Genomic DNA, 18758 nt, shown 5'->3' with positions numbered 1-18758 from the left:
ACATTAATCAACATTTATGTAACATGATTCGATATGTTAGTTGGGAATGAATGTTAGGTTACATAAAAGCCAAAATACGGGATAATAAGACCTTCAAGATGCACCACATTGACTATTATCTAGTACTAAATTATAAAAATGGAGCACAACTCACGATTACTATGTCTATACGCTTTCTATGTGCTAAGTGTGCACCATATCTATATATGTAAAACAAAGGTACATAAAATCCGAATTACAGGACAATAATTCCTTTACGAAGCACCACAGTGACTATTATCTAGTACTACATTTTAAAAATGTAGCACCATTGAGAATGACATAATTACACATTTCACCATAGTCAAAAAAACAAAAACCTCACCTTCACTCTACTACTTTGTCAGTGACAACAGATGTACACAACTTTGACTCGCGAAATTTGACTCTGAAAAGTTTTGAACGTAGACCACAACATTAATTTTTGGTTGGGTTCCCTCTCAACTATCTTCACTTCTCATCCTTTTGTAAGAACACACGACCTCCATTGTTGCTGAATGGAGTTCAAGGATGAACCCGAATGCCAATGTGGCTATGGAAAAATGAATTTACGAGAAGCCGGTCCATGAGCTACCCGTCCGGGAAAGTGTTACTACATTTGTCCTCGAGAGCTACGACATCCTAATCAGTTTTATTGGTGTGACGAATACCATAGCCAAGTATTTGAAGAAAATACATCAAAATCCAACATCAGTACACCTATGAAAACAACTTTCAGCTACTCAAAATCTTCCTCTTCAGCGACACATGGTTTGCCACCACGTGACGATAACGTTCTCTCTGATAAGAACGACAACGTGGCCACCAATATGGCAGGAATTTGTTGTTGTTTCGGTTGCACATGTTTTTTAATTGCAAGTTTGCTCATTTTAGCTCTTGTGTTTGTTTTAATGTCCAAGTGAAATTGCCATCATGAACAATGTCTGATTATGCTTTGCGTGCTTCAATAATGTTTGTATTAATGTCTAGGTGAATTGCAAAATATTTGTACCAAAAATTTTCCCATTGTGTACCATATATATATATATATATATATATATATATATATATATATATATATATATATATATATATATATATATATATATATATGATACTAGATTCAGCCAATTTTGTGCTCCATTTTTTTCTCATGTGATATAATCGGCCACAATGAATACAAACCAGAAAATGGACAACAAACCCTTAACCACATGTACCAATAGGTGTCCAAAACACAATAACAAATTATATATTACAGGAGCATCCAAATTCCAACGTCATGAAATATTTGTACCAGAATTTTCCCTATTGTGTACCATATCGATATATATATGATACTAGATTCAGCCAATTTTGTGCTATATTTTTTTTTCCAATGTGATATAATCGACCACAATGCATACAAACCAGAAAATGGACAACAAACCCTCAACCAAATATACCAGTAGGTGTCCACAAATATATACACCGGTGGCAGAAAAATAATTCTGAAATCATATAATATCGTACACTAGTGGCACAAAATCATTCTGAAACTGAACCACAAATTGTATACATTACAAAGACAACACATGAAATGTTACAACAAAATTCAAATTCAAAAAATCATATAACACCTAACAACTCAACACCAACAGTATGCAAAAACACAATAATTAAATCAAGGCTACACCGCCAATGCTGCCACAGGAACAGGTGTGTCTCCTCTTGCGCACGTCCAAAATTGAATCCACTGTTGTCTTTTTTCTGTAGAAATTAGCAAAATTTTATCAACTGTAAGAAAGTAACAAATGAAAATGAAATTGAAAATGGTCAATGAAAAGTGAACAAATTTCTACGAGCACCATTCAAAATAACCAAAAAGACAAAATAAGCTAGTTTATAGCTTCTTTGCAGCTTCTATGGTTGTGTCCTCGTACACGACAACGACTACACTTTGACAGACGTGATTGAATTTGGGATGGTATTCTTTGAGTCCTTCTACGCTCTGGCTGACTACGCACATCAGGAGCATTGATTACATATCCTTCATCGCCATTAAACTCATACATGTCAAATGTCGGTATGGGATTAATAATGCCCTTGTATGTTTGACGATACATATTAGTTTTGAAAAATTTATCACAGAAGGCGTATACCGACATTGACTTCGATTCTATGGCAGCACAAGCATGTTTGCAAGGAAGCATATGTATCTTCCAGGTTCTACATGAACAAGTCCATTCATTCAAATCAACAACACATGTTTTATCACCATCAAATACTTCAAACTTCCAACCACATGAACGGTGCACGCTCAAGGTGCGAGATTCAATGTATGTTCTCATAATAGCCTTCTCCTTTGCTGGGCTTAATTCTTTCACCATTCCTTCGCGTCGTCGGTTCATCATATTCATTATTTCTACACGTATATGGTCAACCATAGAAACAACAGGGAGATAACGAGCTGGTTTAACCCAATTATTCCAACATTCAGCGATGTTATTATTTATAACACCCCAACGATTTACACGAAACAAAGCATTAGCCCAGCTTTCAGGCTCAGACTTCTGAATAAATGCTACTGCAAGTGGCATTGACTCAAAGATATTATTCATGTGCTGTGAAAACTCATGTTGTGATGGGGCATAGACAGCTTTTTTGAATACCGACGACCAATATTTTTTGTTATGTAGAGGATAACTTCACAACACCTGTAATGAGCAAAAGACAATTAATAAATTTTTTTCTAATAACACTACATACATTAAAACTATTTAATCATATAATACACAAAAAAAACATTAATTAATTACTAACCGTCTTCACAAAATTATCGACTAAGTGTCTCAAACAATACGCATGATGACTACCCGGAACTAAAAGTTGGATAGCCTTGATATCGAATCCCATGGTATGATGCGTAAGTATGACACATCTCAAATGATAACAAAACCATTCCCAATTAGAATCATTCTCCGCATCTACTACAGAATATGCTAAAGTGAAAAGATCGTCATTGGCATCCTTCGTCACATCAAGTAGCATACTTCCTTTGTATTTATTTTTTATGTGATTTCCATCCAAAAATATCAATGGTCTACAACCAGTAGCAAAACCAACTGCACATGCATTAAAACAAATGAATAATCGTTTAAACTTATTACTTACCGGATCTATCTCACATTCAGCAACACTGCCAGGATTTGTTTCTCTAACAGGTTGACAATACCATCTCAATCTATTGTAGCAGCCCTTTTCTGAACCGTGAATATCATGCATCGTATTTTCTTGCCCTTCCACACCTTGCGATAACCTATCTCTACTCCATAGTCCCTATGTAAATCCCTCATCATTGAACAAGAAGTATAAGAAGGCTCTCCCCTCAATTTATCCTTCAATACATTAGCAACCCAAGCTGCATCAGCTCTAGGATGCCCTCTACTACGTAAATTATCCTCTCCACACGAGTGTTGTAAATTGCATTTTCTAATCTCAAATAGATTGTCTGCTTTATGTGGAGATGCATAAAACCCACATTTACAACTTTTACACTACAAATAGCGATAATCTTTTCTCGATCATTTTTTTATATAAATATGAATTTCTGGTAGCAATCGAATACTTTTTAATATAGGTTCTACATTCTGCAGCATACTTGAATATTTGTCCCTCGCCTCGGATGCAATGAAACCAAGCGTCAATGGAATTTTGTACGGGGGAATCTTCGAGCTCATTATCACTACTGGAATGTGTGTCATCTTCCTCAACCCTTACCAATATCATAACCATATATTCAGTAATAAATAGGTAAAAACTAAGTTCTCTAATGGAAAACATTAGTATTACAATAGATACTGAAAATTTTGGCATCAGTTTACTTACTGAAATGGAAATAATGACACAAAATAGACTACTGCTTGAATTAGTCTAACAAATAGACAAAAAAAAAAACCACTGTATTATTAACTTTCAGTATTATCACTAAAATAAAGTGCAATATGAACGCAAAAAACATACAAAAAAAAAACACAACATACAAAATCGAACTAAATAACAATATCACCTCTCCACAAATTTTCCACCTCCAATCTGTTCTTTTCTCTCTGCCAACAGTTCAATCACTGTAGGCTTCATACACATAGAAGATGGATCATATTAAGCACATCATCATCATTGTTCAACGTCACGTACATCTTATGTTGGGGGAGCTAGGTATTGCATAGTAATGTATTGAGGATTAATCTCCTCGTTTTTTTCCTAGACTAGCAAAAATATGAAACAAACTACACTCACTGAAAATTGAAATAACAAAGAGTTGGTTATGGAACTTGCAGGTACCAAGAAACGCAAGATTCGATGATGACCCAACTCCAGCAAATTCTATTACACAGAAAATTAAAGGACAAAAGTCACGAGAGATTGCAGACAACGAAGAAAAATTGAGTGCAAAATTTATTCTTATTTAGTCGTTCAAAGGATTTAGCCACAATTTTTCCCTAAGATTTGCATCGGCAATGGGAAAAGAGGAGTGTTTAAGGGTTGAGGATAATGAGAGCCGATCCACTTGGGTTTCTGGGGAATGATTTTTTTTACACAAGCCCATATAAGGGTATTTCCGGGTTTTATAAAATCAATGAGGGCAGCATTGTAACTTGTTACCAAGTAGAGATCTTAAACACATAATGAGAGATGTCAGGGAGTTCAAACATATTAATACTGACATACGGAGTGGAAGCACATTTAGGTTTGATTTTAAGTATTTATGAGCTACTTACCGATAAGTAATTATTAGAAATCGTTGTCTATGAGCAGGTTTTTTGGAACTACAACAACGGTTTTAAAAAAATTATTGTCTTTGAGCGAATTTTTTTTAGGTGTAAGACAAGAGTTTTACAAAAATCATTGTCTTTGAATTTTTTAAATGATGTTGTGTATCTCACGTAAGCATGCTAGCAAATCTCCATATATGCTCAACTCAACCCAAATCCCAAAATTTTTGAGAAGAAGAAACCAATCCAAATCTCGAACACATCGATACCTAAGCTCCAAATCGCTAAACCCTTCTTCCCCTTCGCTTTTCACCGCCACTACCTCCCATCCGCCAAAAATTAGACATCAACCACCGTGATTTGTAGCTCTTGTCTTGTAGCTTCGGTTTGTACCATCAATTTCAAGTTTTGAGCTTGAATCAAAGATGTCCTCATGAGGTAAGGCGCTGATTATTCTCACGATTTCATTCCAATCTCAGGTTTGATTTTCGTTCCAACTGAGAATGCGAACCAGAAGGCAATCCAAGCAAGCACAATCGATGAGTACATCCACGAATTCCACTCCAAAGCTAATCATCTGAATAATATGCTTTCTTATTAGGCTACATTTGACGTCAATGTAATGGGACAAATATCTGTAACAGGACTCTTGGCACCTCACATGCTGAAGCAAGGCGGTGGACATTTTGTTGTGGTATGTTTGTCTCGATTCACACAATGATTCATTTCGCAGACTAGCAGGTGGTCCATCTCATGTGTCTGGAACATATTTGACATGCAAATAAAATGCATTAGCTTTTAACTAAGTTTTGCTCGACCAAATTGTTTTTATAAATCGAAGTCCAAGACTACCATGCCTTTGGACTTGATACTCAATACATGATCATTGATCTCACGAATTAATATTTTATTACAAAATTTCCGAGAAATAATACTTCACGCATGATGATCTCCTTCGAGATCCCTCCACTACACGTAAGCTAGGATAAGAGCTGTGCGATTCACAATCATAGACGGGGAGCTTTATAAACGAGGTTACTCTCAACCGTTCTTGAAGTGCCTCACCCCGAGCAAGGCAGACTACGTACTCCCCGAGATCTACGAGGGAATATGTGAAAACCACTTAGGAGGGAAAGCATTGACTGGTAAAACCTTACAACAGGTTATTTTTGGCCGACCATGAGGAAAGACTCCATGGAATTGGTTAGACGTTGGCGAGCTTGCCAAGAGCATGCCAATTTCCATCACCAACCCGCGATGTTGTTACAATCACTTGAAAGACCTCTACTTTTTTGCCCGGTGGGGAATGGATTGTCGGACCTTTCCCCCAAGCTATGGGACAGAGAAAATTTCACATAGTCACTGTACATCATTTCAAAAAGTGGGTCGAGGCAGAACCATTGGCAAAAATTTCGGAGAAAGACATTGAAACGTCCACTACTCGTTTTTCTTTAAAATGTGTTAGAAGTTTTTTTCTTCTTTCTTACAATACTTCGGCCGAATCATAATACATATATAAATATATTTTGCACCATTTAAAATAACTCCCCAACTAATTATTTGAAAATCTCAAAAATGCAATTCAAAATATAAAATCTTAAATGTCAAGTAAACTTAAAACTAGTATTTTTCAAAATAAAGTATAACCATTTTAAATTCGCTCAAAAGCATCAAAAGTCATAAAATATTTGAAGTAATCTTAAATCATAAACATAATGCGGAAAATTAGCAAAGGTCTTCGGGTTATATGCACCATCAGTCCAGCTAGTTCAACCATCAAGTCCTCCATCAAATTCATGCTCACTTGCATCGATCATACCTAGTGAGTCTAATGACTCAGCAAACCTTAAGCATGATAACAAGTAATACATATACAATCACATGCATCAATAAAAATACTTTTACTAAAAATAGATTTTCATGAATATGCATCAGCTTTAAAAAATTTTCCTTTCTTTATAAAAATTTTTCATTCATCATATAAATATAGGTTTTCCTTTTTATTAAATCTCTATTATCAATTGTGACTTCGTTTCAGTGGTAGGTCGATGGATCCATCAATGTATAACTATGGTACCAGGCGACGGGGACATCAGCGACATTCTCACCCATCAACTGAGACTTGATCTTACATATCATCATATCATTTCGATAGAAATATGATCGTCGGGCTCCTCTGGGGCCTTCTCCTGTAAATGGGCTCCCTCCGGAGCCTTTTCCAGCACCTGGGCTCCCACTGGGGCCTTCTCCTATAGACAGGCTCCCTCTGAGGCATTTTCCCTCACGATATCTCCAATCATATCCTTATGTCACAATCAAGTCATATTCTTCAACTTTTCATCATTTTCATCATATATAAAAATTCATGCATAAATATATACATATATATATATATATACATACATATATATATATATATCATTTTTATTTTTAAAATCAAGCATGCAACACATCTTTTAGAATTAACGTTTCATCATAAAATTTCATAAACATTTAAAATAGACATTGTAACATTCATTACAGCATTCAGGGCGCTGCCAAGACGTCTAACGTTTTTCAGGTGTAAAATGACCATTTTGCCCCTGAAACCCTAACTTTCTCAATTCATCCTTAGACCTTAAAATGACGACCCAAATCCATCCAAACTTAATGTAATACATTAAAATACACCCATAAATATTTCTTAGACTTAAAATTAAGCTCCTCGGCTAATTTCCCAATTCGTTTAAAACTTAAACCTACGTCTCGGTTTTAATCTGATTCGACTCGAAACTTAACCAAACTTGAACAATAACTTATTAACACCTAACCATACTTTATATGACACAAATCAAGCCAATTAAGACCCTTGAACAAGCCTAGGAAGCTGCTGGAAAATTTTGCTCATTCGAACCAAGTCCTAGTTTGCACCAACCCTTAGTCCCTTCGACTCCAGCCCTTAACCACCATGTCCATCCCCTAACCAGCCATCCTAGGATCTAGACCGAACCCTTAGGACACTCCTAGACCGAACTTAGCGAGCCTAGCAGTCCCATCCCCTAAACCTGATCCCTTGCATGCCCTAGCCACCCAAAACGACGTGCAGTCTATGTCCTCCATTTCCAGCCCTTGCACTGCTCCTCCATGACCATGAATAGTCTCCCTTAGGACCCTTGAACCCATCCCAATTAGCAGCTAGCAGCCTCCCTCGCCTAGGACCAAAAACGCAACCCTAGCCCCATTTGATCCCAATTTTTGTTCATCATGTTAACCTATCTTATCCATTCCTTAAACATGCACATAAGAACCCTTAAACATGTTGCAAAATCATCCCTTCTAGTAACCCTACCATTGCAGCCCCTTTGTGCATTGTAAGCAAGAGTTTTAAAAGATGAAAACTCTAGTTTTATCATGTTTATGCCATAGAAATGAAAATATACAAATTGTGTCATGTTTTTCATGCAATCATGCATCAAAACATAAAATATGGTGTGAAAGATGAGCGAAAGAATATTAAGACATGCCTTTGCATTTATTACGCACGAAAAACGACTTGCAATGTGAAGAACATCGGCAGAGAGGGACCTAGCTGAATTCCTTCGACTTCCACATGATTTTCTCTCAAAAAACACGTGTGTGTGTGGTTGTGTTGCTGATGGAGAGTCCTAATATGTTTCTAGGTGATGTGTGTGTGCGTGTGTGTGTGTGTGTGCTTGTGTGTATATGTTTAGGGTTTTAGGGCTTTGTTTATTATATCACTACAACAAAAATGGTTTTCCGCAGCGCGCATACGGGCTTTCCGCAGCGCGCATTGCACGCTGCAAAGTTGCAAGCGGTTAAAAGTACAAGATTATCCGCGGCGTGCATTGCACGCTTTTAATACTATTATCAACGGCGTGCTTATGTACGCTGTTAATACAACTTTCCACAGCATTCATGCGTACACCGTTAAAAGTCATAAAAAAACAAAATATTAGCGACGGTTTATATAAAACCGTCGCCTCGCCTGGCAGCGACGGTTCGGAATTGTAATTCTGTCGCTGATATAGCGACGGTCTTTAATTAGATCGACGGTTTAAAATTCTGCGACGGTTCTAAAAACCGTCGCTAAATTTGCGTAAATATAAAAAAAATTAACTTTTATAATTTAACAAATTTTAATAAAAAATACAATTAAAAAATTAACCAAAAATTGAAATAAAACAGGTATCTAAATCGAAACTAAAATCATATTAGCAGAGAAAATTTTAAGTCTTGTTAAATGGTGTGGAGGACAGTGCAACGGAGATAGGATTAAATAGATAATTTGCGATTGTTTGCGACGGTTTGGTACTAAACCGTCGCCGATGTATTCTTTTAGCGACGGTATTTGATAACCGTTGCCGATGTACATCGGCGACGGTTTTAGATACCGTCGTTAAATGTTTATGCCACTCGAGTTTACATCGGCGACGGTTTTAGATAAACCGTCGCTAAATATGGCCTGAAATCGAAATTCGACCTCATTTTCCGCAGCGTGCTAATAATATGCAGGCCGTGAATAATACTATTAACGGCTTGCGATTAATGTACGCTGTTAATGTCTGAAAACGATTTTTTTTTAAAAAAAAGATTTATTTTTAACAACACGCATAAACTTGCACGTCGTTAATATTACTATTAACGGTGTGCGTTTATTGTGCGCTGTTGTTTATATAATTTATTAACAGCATACAAAAAAGCATGCTGCAAATATTACTATCCGCAGCATGCGTTTAATGCACGATGTCCATAGTAATATCCGCAGCGTGCTTTTAATGCACGCTGTTAATAGTATCAAGTTACTATCCGCAGCGTGCTTTATATGCACGCCGTCGATAGTACTATCCGCAGCGTGCTTTTAATGAACGCCGTTAATAGTATCAAGTGCAACACTATTAACGGCGCACGGGTGGGTGCACGCCGTGAAAAGTAGTATTCGCAGCGTACTTTTAATGTACGCTGTTGATGACGTGCTGCGGAAAGTCGTTTTTCTTGTAGTGTATAAGATACATGGTACATGTATAAGCCCATTAAACTAGTATAATAGGCCATTAGATGGTAATTAAAATATTTTGTTTGGGTTAATTTTTTGAAAATATTAACCGAGCCTCCAAAAAGTCCCTATTTTCGTCAAAAAATTGATTGCTGGTCTAAAATTACGACTTGGTGCATAAAAACACCTCAAAATACCTCATTTTCGAAAATATATATATATTAAAATATACCATATATTAAATAATTAAAAATAATAATTTAATAAAAATATTTTCCCTTATAAGGTCTTCGGTCTCTGTTCCTGGATTGCGTCTCGAATACCCTTTAAAAATACAGTTTTATACGTTCTAATAGAAAACTACATTTTAAACATGTAAACATACCTACCATAATCAATTCATGCAATTAAAACAATTTTATTACAATACATAAGAAATTTGATAACTTGTATGCATGTGGTTCACGTGGACCTTCAAATTTTCGGGATGTTACAGACGTCATAGGTTTTCTGCCGAAAAACATAGTATGCAGATTCAAGATTCCCCGAGCACTGATTTCGGACAACGACACCCAATTCTCGAGACCAAAATTAAATTAGTGGTGTCAGGGTCTCTATCAAACAATTATTTACGTTGGTTGGCAACCCACAGGCTAATGGGCAAATAGAGGTAACTAACCGAACTATCTTGTAGCATCTGAAGACTCGTCTTGGCAATGCTAGGAAACTGGGTGGAAGAACTTGCATGCGTATTGTGGGCATACCGAACAACACCGTGCACGTCGAAAGGGGCATCACCTTTCAATCTAGCTTACGATGTTGAAGCTGTAGCCCCAGCTGAGATAAGAGAGACCTCATTAAGGGTGAAACAATACATATAGCTAAAGAATGATCAGGCCCTTCGAGCTTCCTTGGATTTAATCGACGAAGTGTAGGAGGAAACATCAATCAATGCAGAGAGGTACAAGGCACGCATGGCTAGGGTTTACAATGACCGAGTAAATCCAAGATCCTTCCAAGTAGGACAACTTGTGATGAGAAAGTTGATGTCTTACGCCCCATCGAAAAACTTGAATAAAATATGAAGGCCATTATAAAGTGGTAGTTGAATAAGAGAATAATAACTTATGTTTTGTTCCTTCTTGTGTCATCATTTTATCCATGTATATCCACCGTTATGATATTCAATAAAGCTGTCAGTTATTCTCCTTTATCAGCAATGAATTGCTATGCGAAATACTCTGAATTTGTATTCTTATATCGTCACCTACACATGTAGTCGTCGAAGGCTCCCAAAAAAAAAGAGAGAGAAAAGAAAAAGATGGGGTTTGGCCAACCTCATGGTGCTACCGATGCAACGTCTCTGTAAAAGGTCAATAATGAAACAAGTAAACATACGACAAAAGGCCGAATAAACTATAACGACATTTGGGTCAATTGACTAAAGCTTATACCAGGGCTTTTGACCAATTCCACTAATAGAGGTTGTGGAGGAAACAATATTCCACCAGTAAAGTATTCAAAGAAAAGGGTGAAATGAACCGACGGTGGGTTATGGCAGTCATCTCGAGGCCCTGGAACCTTAATGTCACACTCAGGTGGTATTCCAAGTACTTCGCGCAGACCCCCTCACATATTGGATAGTCAGAGTACCTCTAAGGTCACCGCCTAAAATTTTGCTAGATTCAGGGTCATCATCCAACAAGGGAGTCTCTAATGGCGTATGTCCCCTAAGAAACCCACGAGATGCTACAGATCGAGTCTTTAAGTCACTAAAAGAGGCCGAACCACCCGAGAAGTCAGAAGAATCCGACTATGAAGAGTAACTATCAGAATCATCACTGGCGCTAGAACCACTTATGAAAATTCGTCTAAACCGACGATTGGCCATTAGCAAGGAATACTCCTTCCCTCGAGGAACACAACATATATAGATTTTTCCATCTTTTCTTATTTATCAAAATACCTAAAAACAATACCAGTCATGAAAATCAAAAATTATATGGAAAAAACTTAAAGTCATCATCATTTAATTGCGGGGTCATTTCTCAAACAATGACGAACAAGTGTAAAATCAATAGATCTCTCAAAAACTGAAAAACATGAAATTTACCGGAAACTTAAAATATATATAGCACATACATTTTTTTTAAATAACAATAATAGTAAATAGGGGTTGATCAACATGAAACCCTAGATAAATAGACTCTGGCCTCCTATCAGCACCAGTCACTGTCGTTGCTGCATCTTGTCAGCAACATGCCACTAGTCTCCCCCAACGGGAAATTCATCCACCATGGCTCCGATCTTTGAACATCATAGCAAGTCCAACTCCACCTCTGGATTGCACATCAGAATGCCATTTTCTCCTAACAGTTAAAAAGCAACACCACTTTTGATTAAAGGTCCCGCCGCTGTCGTCACCGCCCGAGAACCTGCACTTGGAGAAGAAACTCACCACAGACACTGCCATCTTCATATGGTATGCTCTCCACCTCAAGTAGCAACAGTACGATCATCAATGCCACAGCCGGCTTGACAACACCAACAACACCGATGAAATCCTTGTCGAAGCACACAATTCCACAGCCACAACCAGGGTCGCCCAAGAATGCATAATGACCATCACCACCATCTTCGCTGCCATGAACAATAAGATTTTCACAGTGCTGTCTCCGAACCCAACCACAATAAATGTTGATGATTCACCGCCCTTTCAACCGAACAGAAACAATCATCTCTCCTTCCAGCAGTGAACGACTCTTCTCCATATCCGCCATGTCGCCAGAAATACACCACATCAGCAGATGAAATCGAGCAATTCCACAGTCTCCCTCATTCCACCTGACACAAATTCAAAACCCAAACAACAAAATAAAAAAAACACCGAGGAGAAGCCATCTCGTTCGTTCAAACATGAAAGAAGGTAAAAAATATTGTCAAAATTACAGTAAGACACGTTTGAAAAGCCTTAATACAAGACACAATACAAAAAGGATGAAAATGACAATGCACCATGAAAAGTCAAAAGCAATACAAAAATAATAAAAAGATGGAAAAGACAATGCGTACTCATGTCTGCAATTTCGGTCCACTCACAGTTCTTTTTGCAATTGTTTTGTCTTCTTTTGGTTTATTTCATGCCTACTCATATTTATAGCAGCTGGAAATATTTAAAAAAATGATTTTACCACAAAAAAGAAATAAAATCATTCCCCTAAACGTGTATAAAAATTTTGATCTTTGATTGATTAATTTTCGTACATAATTTATACTCTCGATCACGTCCATTTACCTGGTGCTGCTCGAGAGTTGGGGGCATATGATAGGTACAAGCACAATCTAATTATTTAATCCAACTCGATTAATTATGTGTTGGATTAATAAAAATAAACCTAATTCAATTAGTTATTTGTTGAATTTTAACACGGTTGAGGCTCAAAATTCGGATTGTTCTTGCGAAAGCCCAAGCTATTAGACACTCCTAAAAATCTATAAATAGACAAATTCCTACAAAATTCAAGATATGTTCTCATTTTTGCTCAAGCTCTTTAGTTTTTGGGGATTTTCTTCGAACTGCTTGCTTATTTGAGTGTTAAGGTGTCTACGCCGAGAACCTCCTAGTACCCTCCTGACGAGTGTTAGTGATACAGGTGACGCCCCGCAAGGTTAAATGTATATTGTCTACATGGATTTGTTTACCAGTTAGGTGAGATTAATTGTAATGCCCGGGTACTCGTACAAATGATAATAATGCGTTTATGTCGTTTATTATGTAGTTATTTAGCTCGTTAGATTCCACGTGATGATTGAGGTATCGATATTGAGATTGAACATGACTTTTATATTGCCCATGGTATATTGAGAATGAATATATGTCTAAATAGTAGAGTAAGATGTGTAGGTGATGATAGTGTAATGGAAGTTGTGGGAAATGAGATGTAAATATGGTAGTTCGTATGGGTTTTAGCATAATGATTTGAATATTGATCCAAATTGTGTGAGGCTTTAACCATTAGAAAGCTAAGATACAATACTACAACTTTCTTATTTTGAGTTTTGTCCAAATCATTGTGGAAGACAAGCCAAAAGCGCCCCGAAGTGAGTTGTGTGTATCGTCACTCCTACAATGACACATGTTGGGAGAATGGGCATAACTTTTTACTCAGACCTCCAAATGACATGAAACCAGTGGGAGATTCAAGCCAAGACATACAACTTCCTAATTTACCATTTTTTCAGATTATGAACGGAAGAGACGTTCCCGGAGCGATCTTCGATGAAGTAGCGCGCAGAAGCAGAACAGGTGGCGCCCGAGCGGTAAGATTTAACCGCCCGAGCGCCGGTGTATTTGAAGTTCATTATTTTTCCAGAACATGTGGTGCCCGAGCGGTAGAATATGACCGCTCGAGCGTCAGTGCACCAAAATTTTACATTTTGGACAGAACATTCCGCGCTCGAGCGGTAGAAAACTACCGCCCGAGCGCCGCCTAATATATAAGAAGATAAGTTTCGAGTTTCTAAACCATTTCTTCAGTACTTTCCATTCCTTAGCAGCAAATACTCGAGAGAAACTCCAATAAATCTCCCTCCAAAGCTTCCTTCTTAATTCCTTTCAAAGTTTTGAGGTTAGAAGTTTATTCTCCATCACAAGAACATCATATATGTGTAAGTTTTCTTCTCTTTTAGTTGTTCTACATGTAGAGGAGTGATTTTCACCTAATATATACATAGTGATGGGTTTATTGATGTATTTGACAGTATAGGAGCGAGAAACACCATCTTAAACCAGTGTTCTTAAGCTTGGACGGTAAGTTGGCATGTTCTTGAAGTAATACATGAGTAATATTATGATTTCAAATACTTCTCATTGATTATTGTTATATGTACATTGTTAGTATCTTATTGATGAAAACATAGCATCATATTCCATTGTTATGTATTAAATATGTAAGGAACTCATGAATATTGATGATGAGTGCTATGTTATGAACATGAACATGAACATTGAAAGAAAAAGGACTGATTTTACATGATATAGAGCTTGTTGACATCATGGGTGGTTTTAAGTCCACCAAAGCTATTGGTCAATATATGTTCATGGGGCGTGGGGTTGCCAAAGGTTGCTCCCTGACGTCCAACACAGTAGTAGCTATATAATAAAGCAAGCATAGTAGTACAGGTCAACTAATGAGGCTCAAGTACAAAAATGAACATGAATATATGCTATGATATGACATGGTTTAAAGTTTCATTGTTGTCACGACTTGATATGTATATTCTTTCGACGCATATTGATACGTACAAGTGCCAACTTATTGAGTTTTATAAACTCACGTAGCTCATGTATTACAGGATCAGGTAGCGAAGATGCATAGGATGCCGGTTCGCCAATGGATGCATGTGACGTGCCTCACCTCGACAAGAACCGGGACTTAGTATTTTATAGCTTCCGCATATGTATTGTACTAAAATATGTCAGGGTTTGAACAAGTTTTTACGATGGTTATGATGATACAAAATATGCTTGAGGTTGTTGCTTGAGTTGAATGACATTTTAGTTGGTATCGTATTGTTGTATATATGGTATTGCTTGAGGTTTTGGTTTAAACAAAATGTAGGGACATCATGCCAAAAATTTTATAAACCATCAAAGTGACGCTTCTTGTTTGATTTTCTTCATAATATAGTTATATCATTCAAATCCTATTTTGATTATGGTAATCATGCTAAGTATAGAGTAAGGGTGTGACAGTTTCCGACTAGATGGGTCAATTAACCAACCAGGCGTATCTTAAGTCCCCAGTCTACGCTATATGTTTTTTTAGCTGCATAATATACACATTAATGTTTTGAATAAAGACAAAAAATAGTTTTTATTATGTGATATAAGATCAATAATTTCAAAGATAAAATTTCTTAAATTTTATTGACCACTTATTAAAATAAAGTTCACATTTCATCGTCTTATTCTACTAATTGATTTCATACTAATTAGTGATTTAATTATTCAATTTGAAAAATTATATTTTATTTTTAATTATTAAATTTGGTACCGAGAATTCCTAAAAGAAAATTTGCAAATTTCAAATAAATCTTCAAACTCTAGTTCATTTAGACTTTGTTGCCTTTCCCATCAAAAGTTAATTTAAACTACCTACTTTATTTAAAATTTTGCAAAATAATCCTTGAGCCCTTTTTCGGTAAGTGGTGTTGTTATACCTGTCGAGCTTGCCCAAAAACATAAGGCTACGCAAGGTGTTCAACCTATAAACTATATATATGTATAGTAAAAAAGTTTAATTTTGAAATTAATACATGAGAGGAGCAGTAACCGTTGACTCTTTTAATCAAACATATAACATATTATTACATAGTAACCTCTTGTACATGAGGAAAAACTTGTTTAGCTATTTATCGTAGCTGGAATTACAACATGCATAAACGAAAAACATTACAAATTTTATTTTGAAAAAAAATGAAGATGTTGAATGATATACTCATCGTCCTTCTGTTCTGATATATAAATGTCATAGTGGATTTTAAATTCGTACTTCAAAATTGTAAATTGATTTGCTAGTTGTGGCCACCATCATCTTCTAGTTGGCATGTTACTAGTTGTTGATCTATCATGTTGTGGTGGTTTAGTGTTCATCCTCCACTAATGGAGCGGTTGGATCAAATCCATTTTTATCTTTATCGAGGAATCTTTTGCTATTGTATAATCCTCGAGGAAATCGTGATTTGTGTGGTCCTTCATCACTTAGACTTGTCTCCGCATTATGTTTTCGATCAGAACTAGGCCGAAAATCTTTTCCGAATACTGGATCTTTCTGGTTCGGACATTCTGGGTAGATAGAATCGTATTGGCCATATTCCACATGATACATGTTGTAGAATTTTTTACATGTTTCTTTAATACCATGTAGTTTGCTGTTCCACAGAAGATTTCTTTTCTTTCCAAATATATATTCAGCAAAATTTGTAGTTTTTCATGTCATAGTATTTAACACAATAGATCCATTTATGTAATTTTGATAAAAATTAAATGAAAATTTGACTGTGTCCATCTCTGTGAGACAGACCCATAATCCTCATGCTCTTTGACTGCAGATGTCGTCTCCAGTAAATGATGAAACGAGAGGTCTTTCATTCTCTGAAGGGTCCTAGATGAACTTCTAGATATTCATGTCTAGTCTCCTAAGCTTAATTAAATGAAAGGCTTTGTGTGAGCTTTTCCCGACTAGTTATGGTGTTGTACTAAAAGAATTGAGCTTTATAATGTCTCATCTGGACAAATAATCGTTTTTTTGCCATGTTACATGAAACTTCTCGAATCCATTTTGGTAGTGCTGAGATTTTTGAGAAGGTGGGCGATGTAATATAAACTGAGACAATAGCACCAAATTCATATCATGTCTTTACCTCATTGGGGATAGGATTTGATTTCATCCATATCCGAGGATTCTTTCCTGCTATATCAACTCGTATTATAGCTGGGTTGATACTTATTCTTGTTTTCAATTTCTCTCAGTTTTGTTGATATACCTGAAATGGAGAAACTATAAGATCTTTAGTACCAACCTTAGATTTTACCTTGTCAGTTTGAGATTTAAGGTTGATATCTCTCTCCCCGAGATGAAGGGTTGACTTTAAGGCTCAAGATAAGAATTCGGAGCTTCAATTTTTTATTTGGCAGATTCATCTAAAGATGATCCCAACTTAGCACTTGTACCAGAGATACTTGAATCCCCTGCTCCAGGTATAGAGTCATGTACTTGAAAACTCTCTATTTAAGAAATCAATGGCTTCTCAATATCCCAGAGGATAGGCTTTTGCAATAAATGCCTTAGCTGAATGTAATACAATAAACAATCTGTTAATCGATTAGTGACAGTGCTCTTATCAACTTGTTATAGTCTACCCACAACTTCTGCATTTAGGGCAAGCTTATTGAACTCGATTTGAATCATTTCAAAGTGTTCCCTCAAATGCATCTGGATTTTAATGATGACATCGATATTAGCTTTTTTCATCTTTTGTTAAGAAATCTACAAGAAAATTTTCATGAGATTTAATAATAAAAATATCAAAAATATAATTTTGACACAAAGCATGTCAACTCAATTATCTAGTGCAAAAGACGTATAACTCTGACGAATCCATAAGAAGACCTTGGTTGCATTTATTATGTGTTGCTTGATTTTGAATAGACATATTAAAATCGGTAATAGATAATACAATTATATTTAACACTTGAAAAAGGGAATAGAAAAATTGCGAGTTCTTGGTTAGTAAATACGATGCTATTTAATAACATGTTAGTTAATTTTAATTTAGCATAGGGGAAGCCAGATGAAATCATATCTCTAGATTTATTTACTCATTGAATTTTCTACTGCGTGCTAGAATTGCAGGAATTGTTATTTTATTTGAATTGATTTTAAACTACTATTTGATTTGTCTAAATAAAGTCGCGCTATGTCAATTATGGTACTTAATATACAATTTTAAATATTTACTCTTCGTGGGATCGATATCTGTACTCAAACCAGTACTAAAACTTGACACCGTATACTTGCGGTAGTGAAAACACACAACAGAAAATCATTTTTTTTCAAGCGATACTATTTTTGATTTCTAAGAACTATTTCCACTTTTGGCATAAGGATGAGATTCGAAGCTCTTCATTTTCCGCCTTTGTGGTTTATTTCCAATGATTGTTAGAAAATCATTTTTTTACAACATAAAAGAACATTTATTAATACCCCTTAATTGTTTATAATTCTTTTGTAATGATGCTATATGACACTATTCTGCTAAATTTCTTTTGAGAAAAGAGGCTTTCCTTGCCAAAACATCTGGATTGCCAAGGACATATTCCTTAATAGGTATTTCTCTCTAGAGACTTGACATTTTGACGAAAAAAGTTGCATTGCTATATTTTCTTCGACCGCTGAATTTCATCTATATTTAGTGAATAATAAAATATA

General features: G+C 36.0%; 1 protein-coding gene across 1 annotated transcript; it reads right to left on the bottom strand.

Annotated features, from left to right (window-relative positions):
• Window positions 1–1687: 1687 nt before the first annotated feature.
• LOC140827371 (uncharacterized) lies at window positions 1688–2597 on the bottom strand. Its single transcript, XM_073190033.1, has 2 exons — window positions 1955–2597; window positions 1688–1794 (listed from the first exon to the last, which is right to left on the bottom strand). Exons 1-2 carry the CDS (start codon window positions 2595–2597, stop codon window positions 1688–1690), a joined length of 750 nt encoding a protein of 249 aa, XP_073046134.1.
• Between the last annotated feature and the right edge of the window lie 16161 nt (window positions 2598–18758).

This window comes from Primulina eburnea, chromosome 3, assembly GCF_022965805.1.
Source record: "Primulina eburnea isolate SZY01 chromosome 3, ASM2296580v1, whole genome shotgun sequence".
NCBI lineage: Eukaryota > Viridiplantae > Streptophyta > Magnoliopsida > Lamiales > Gesneriaceae > Primulina > Primulina eburnea.
This window is presented reverse-complemented; position numbering and strand designations above follow the sequence as displayed.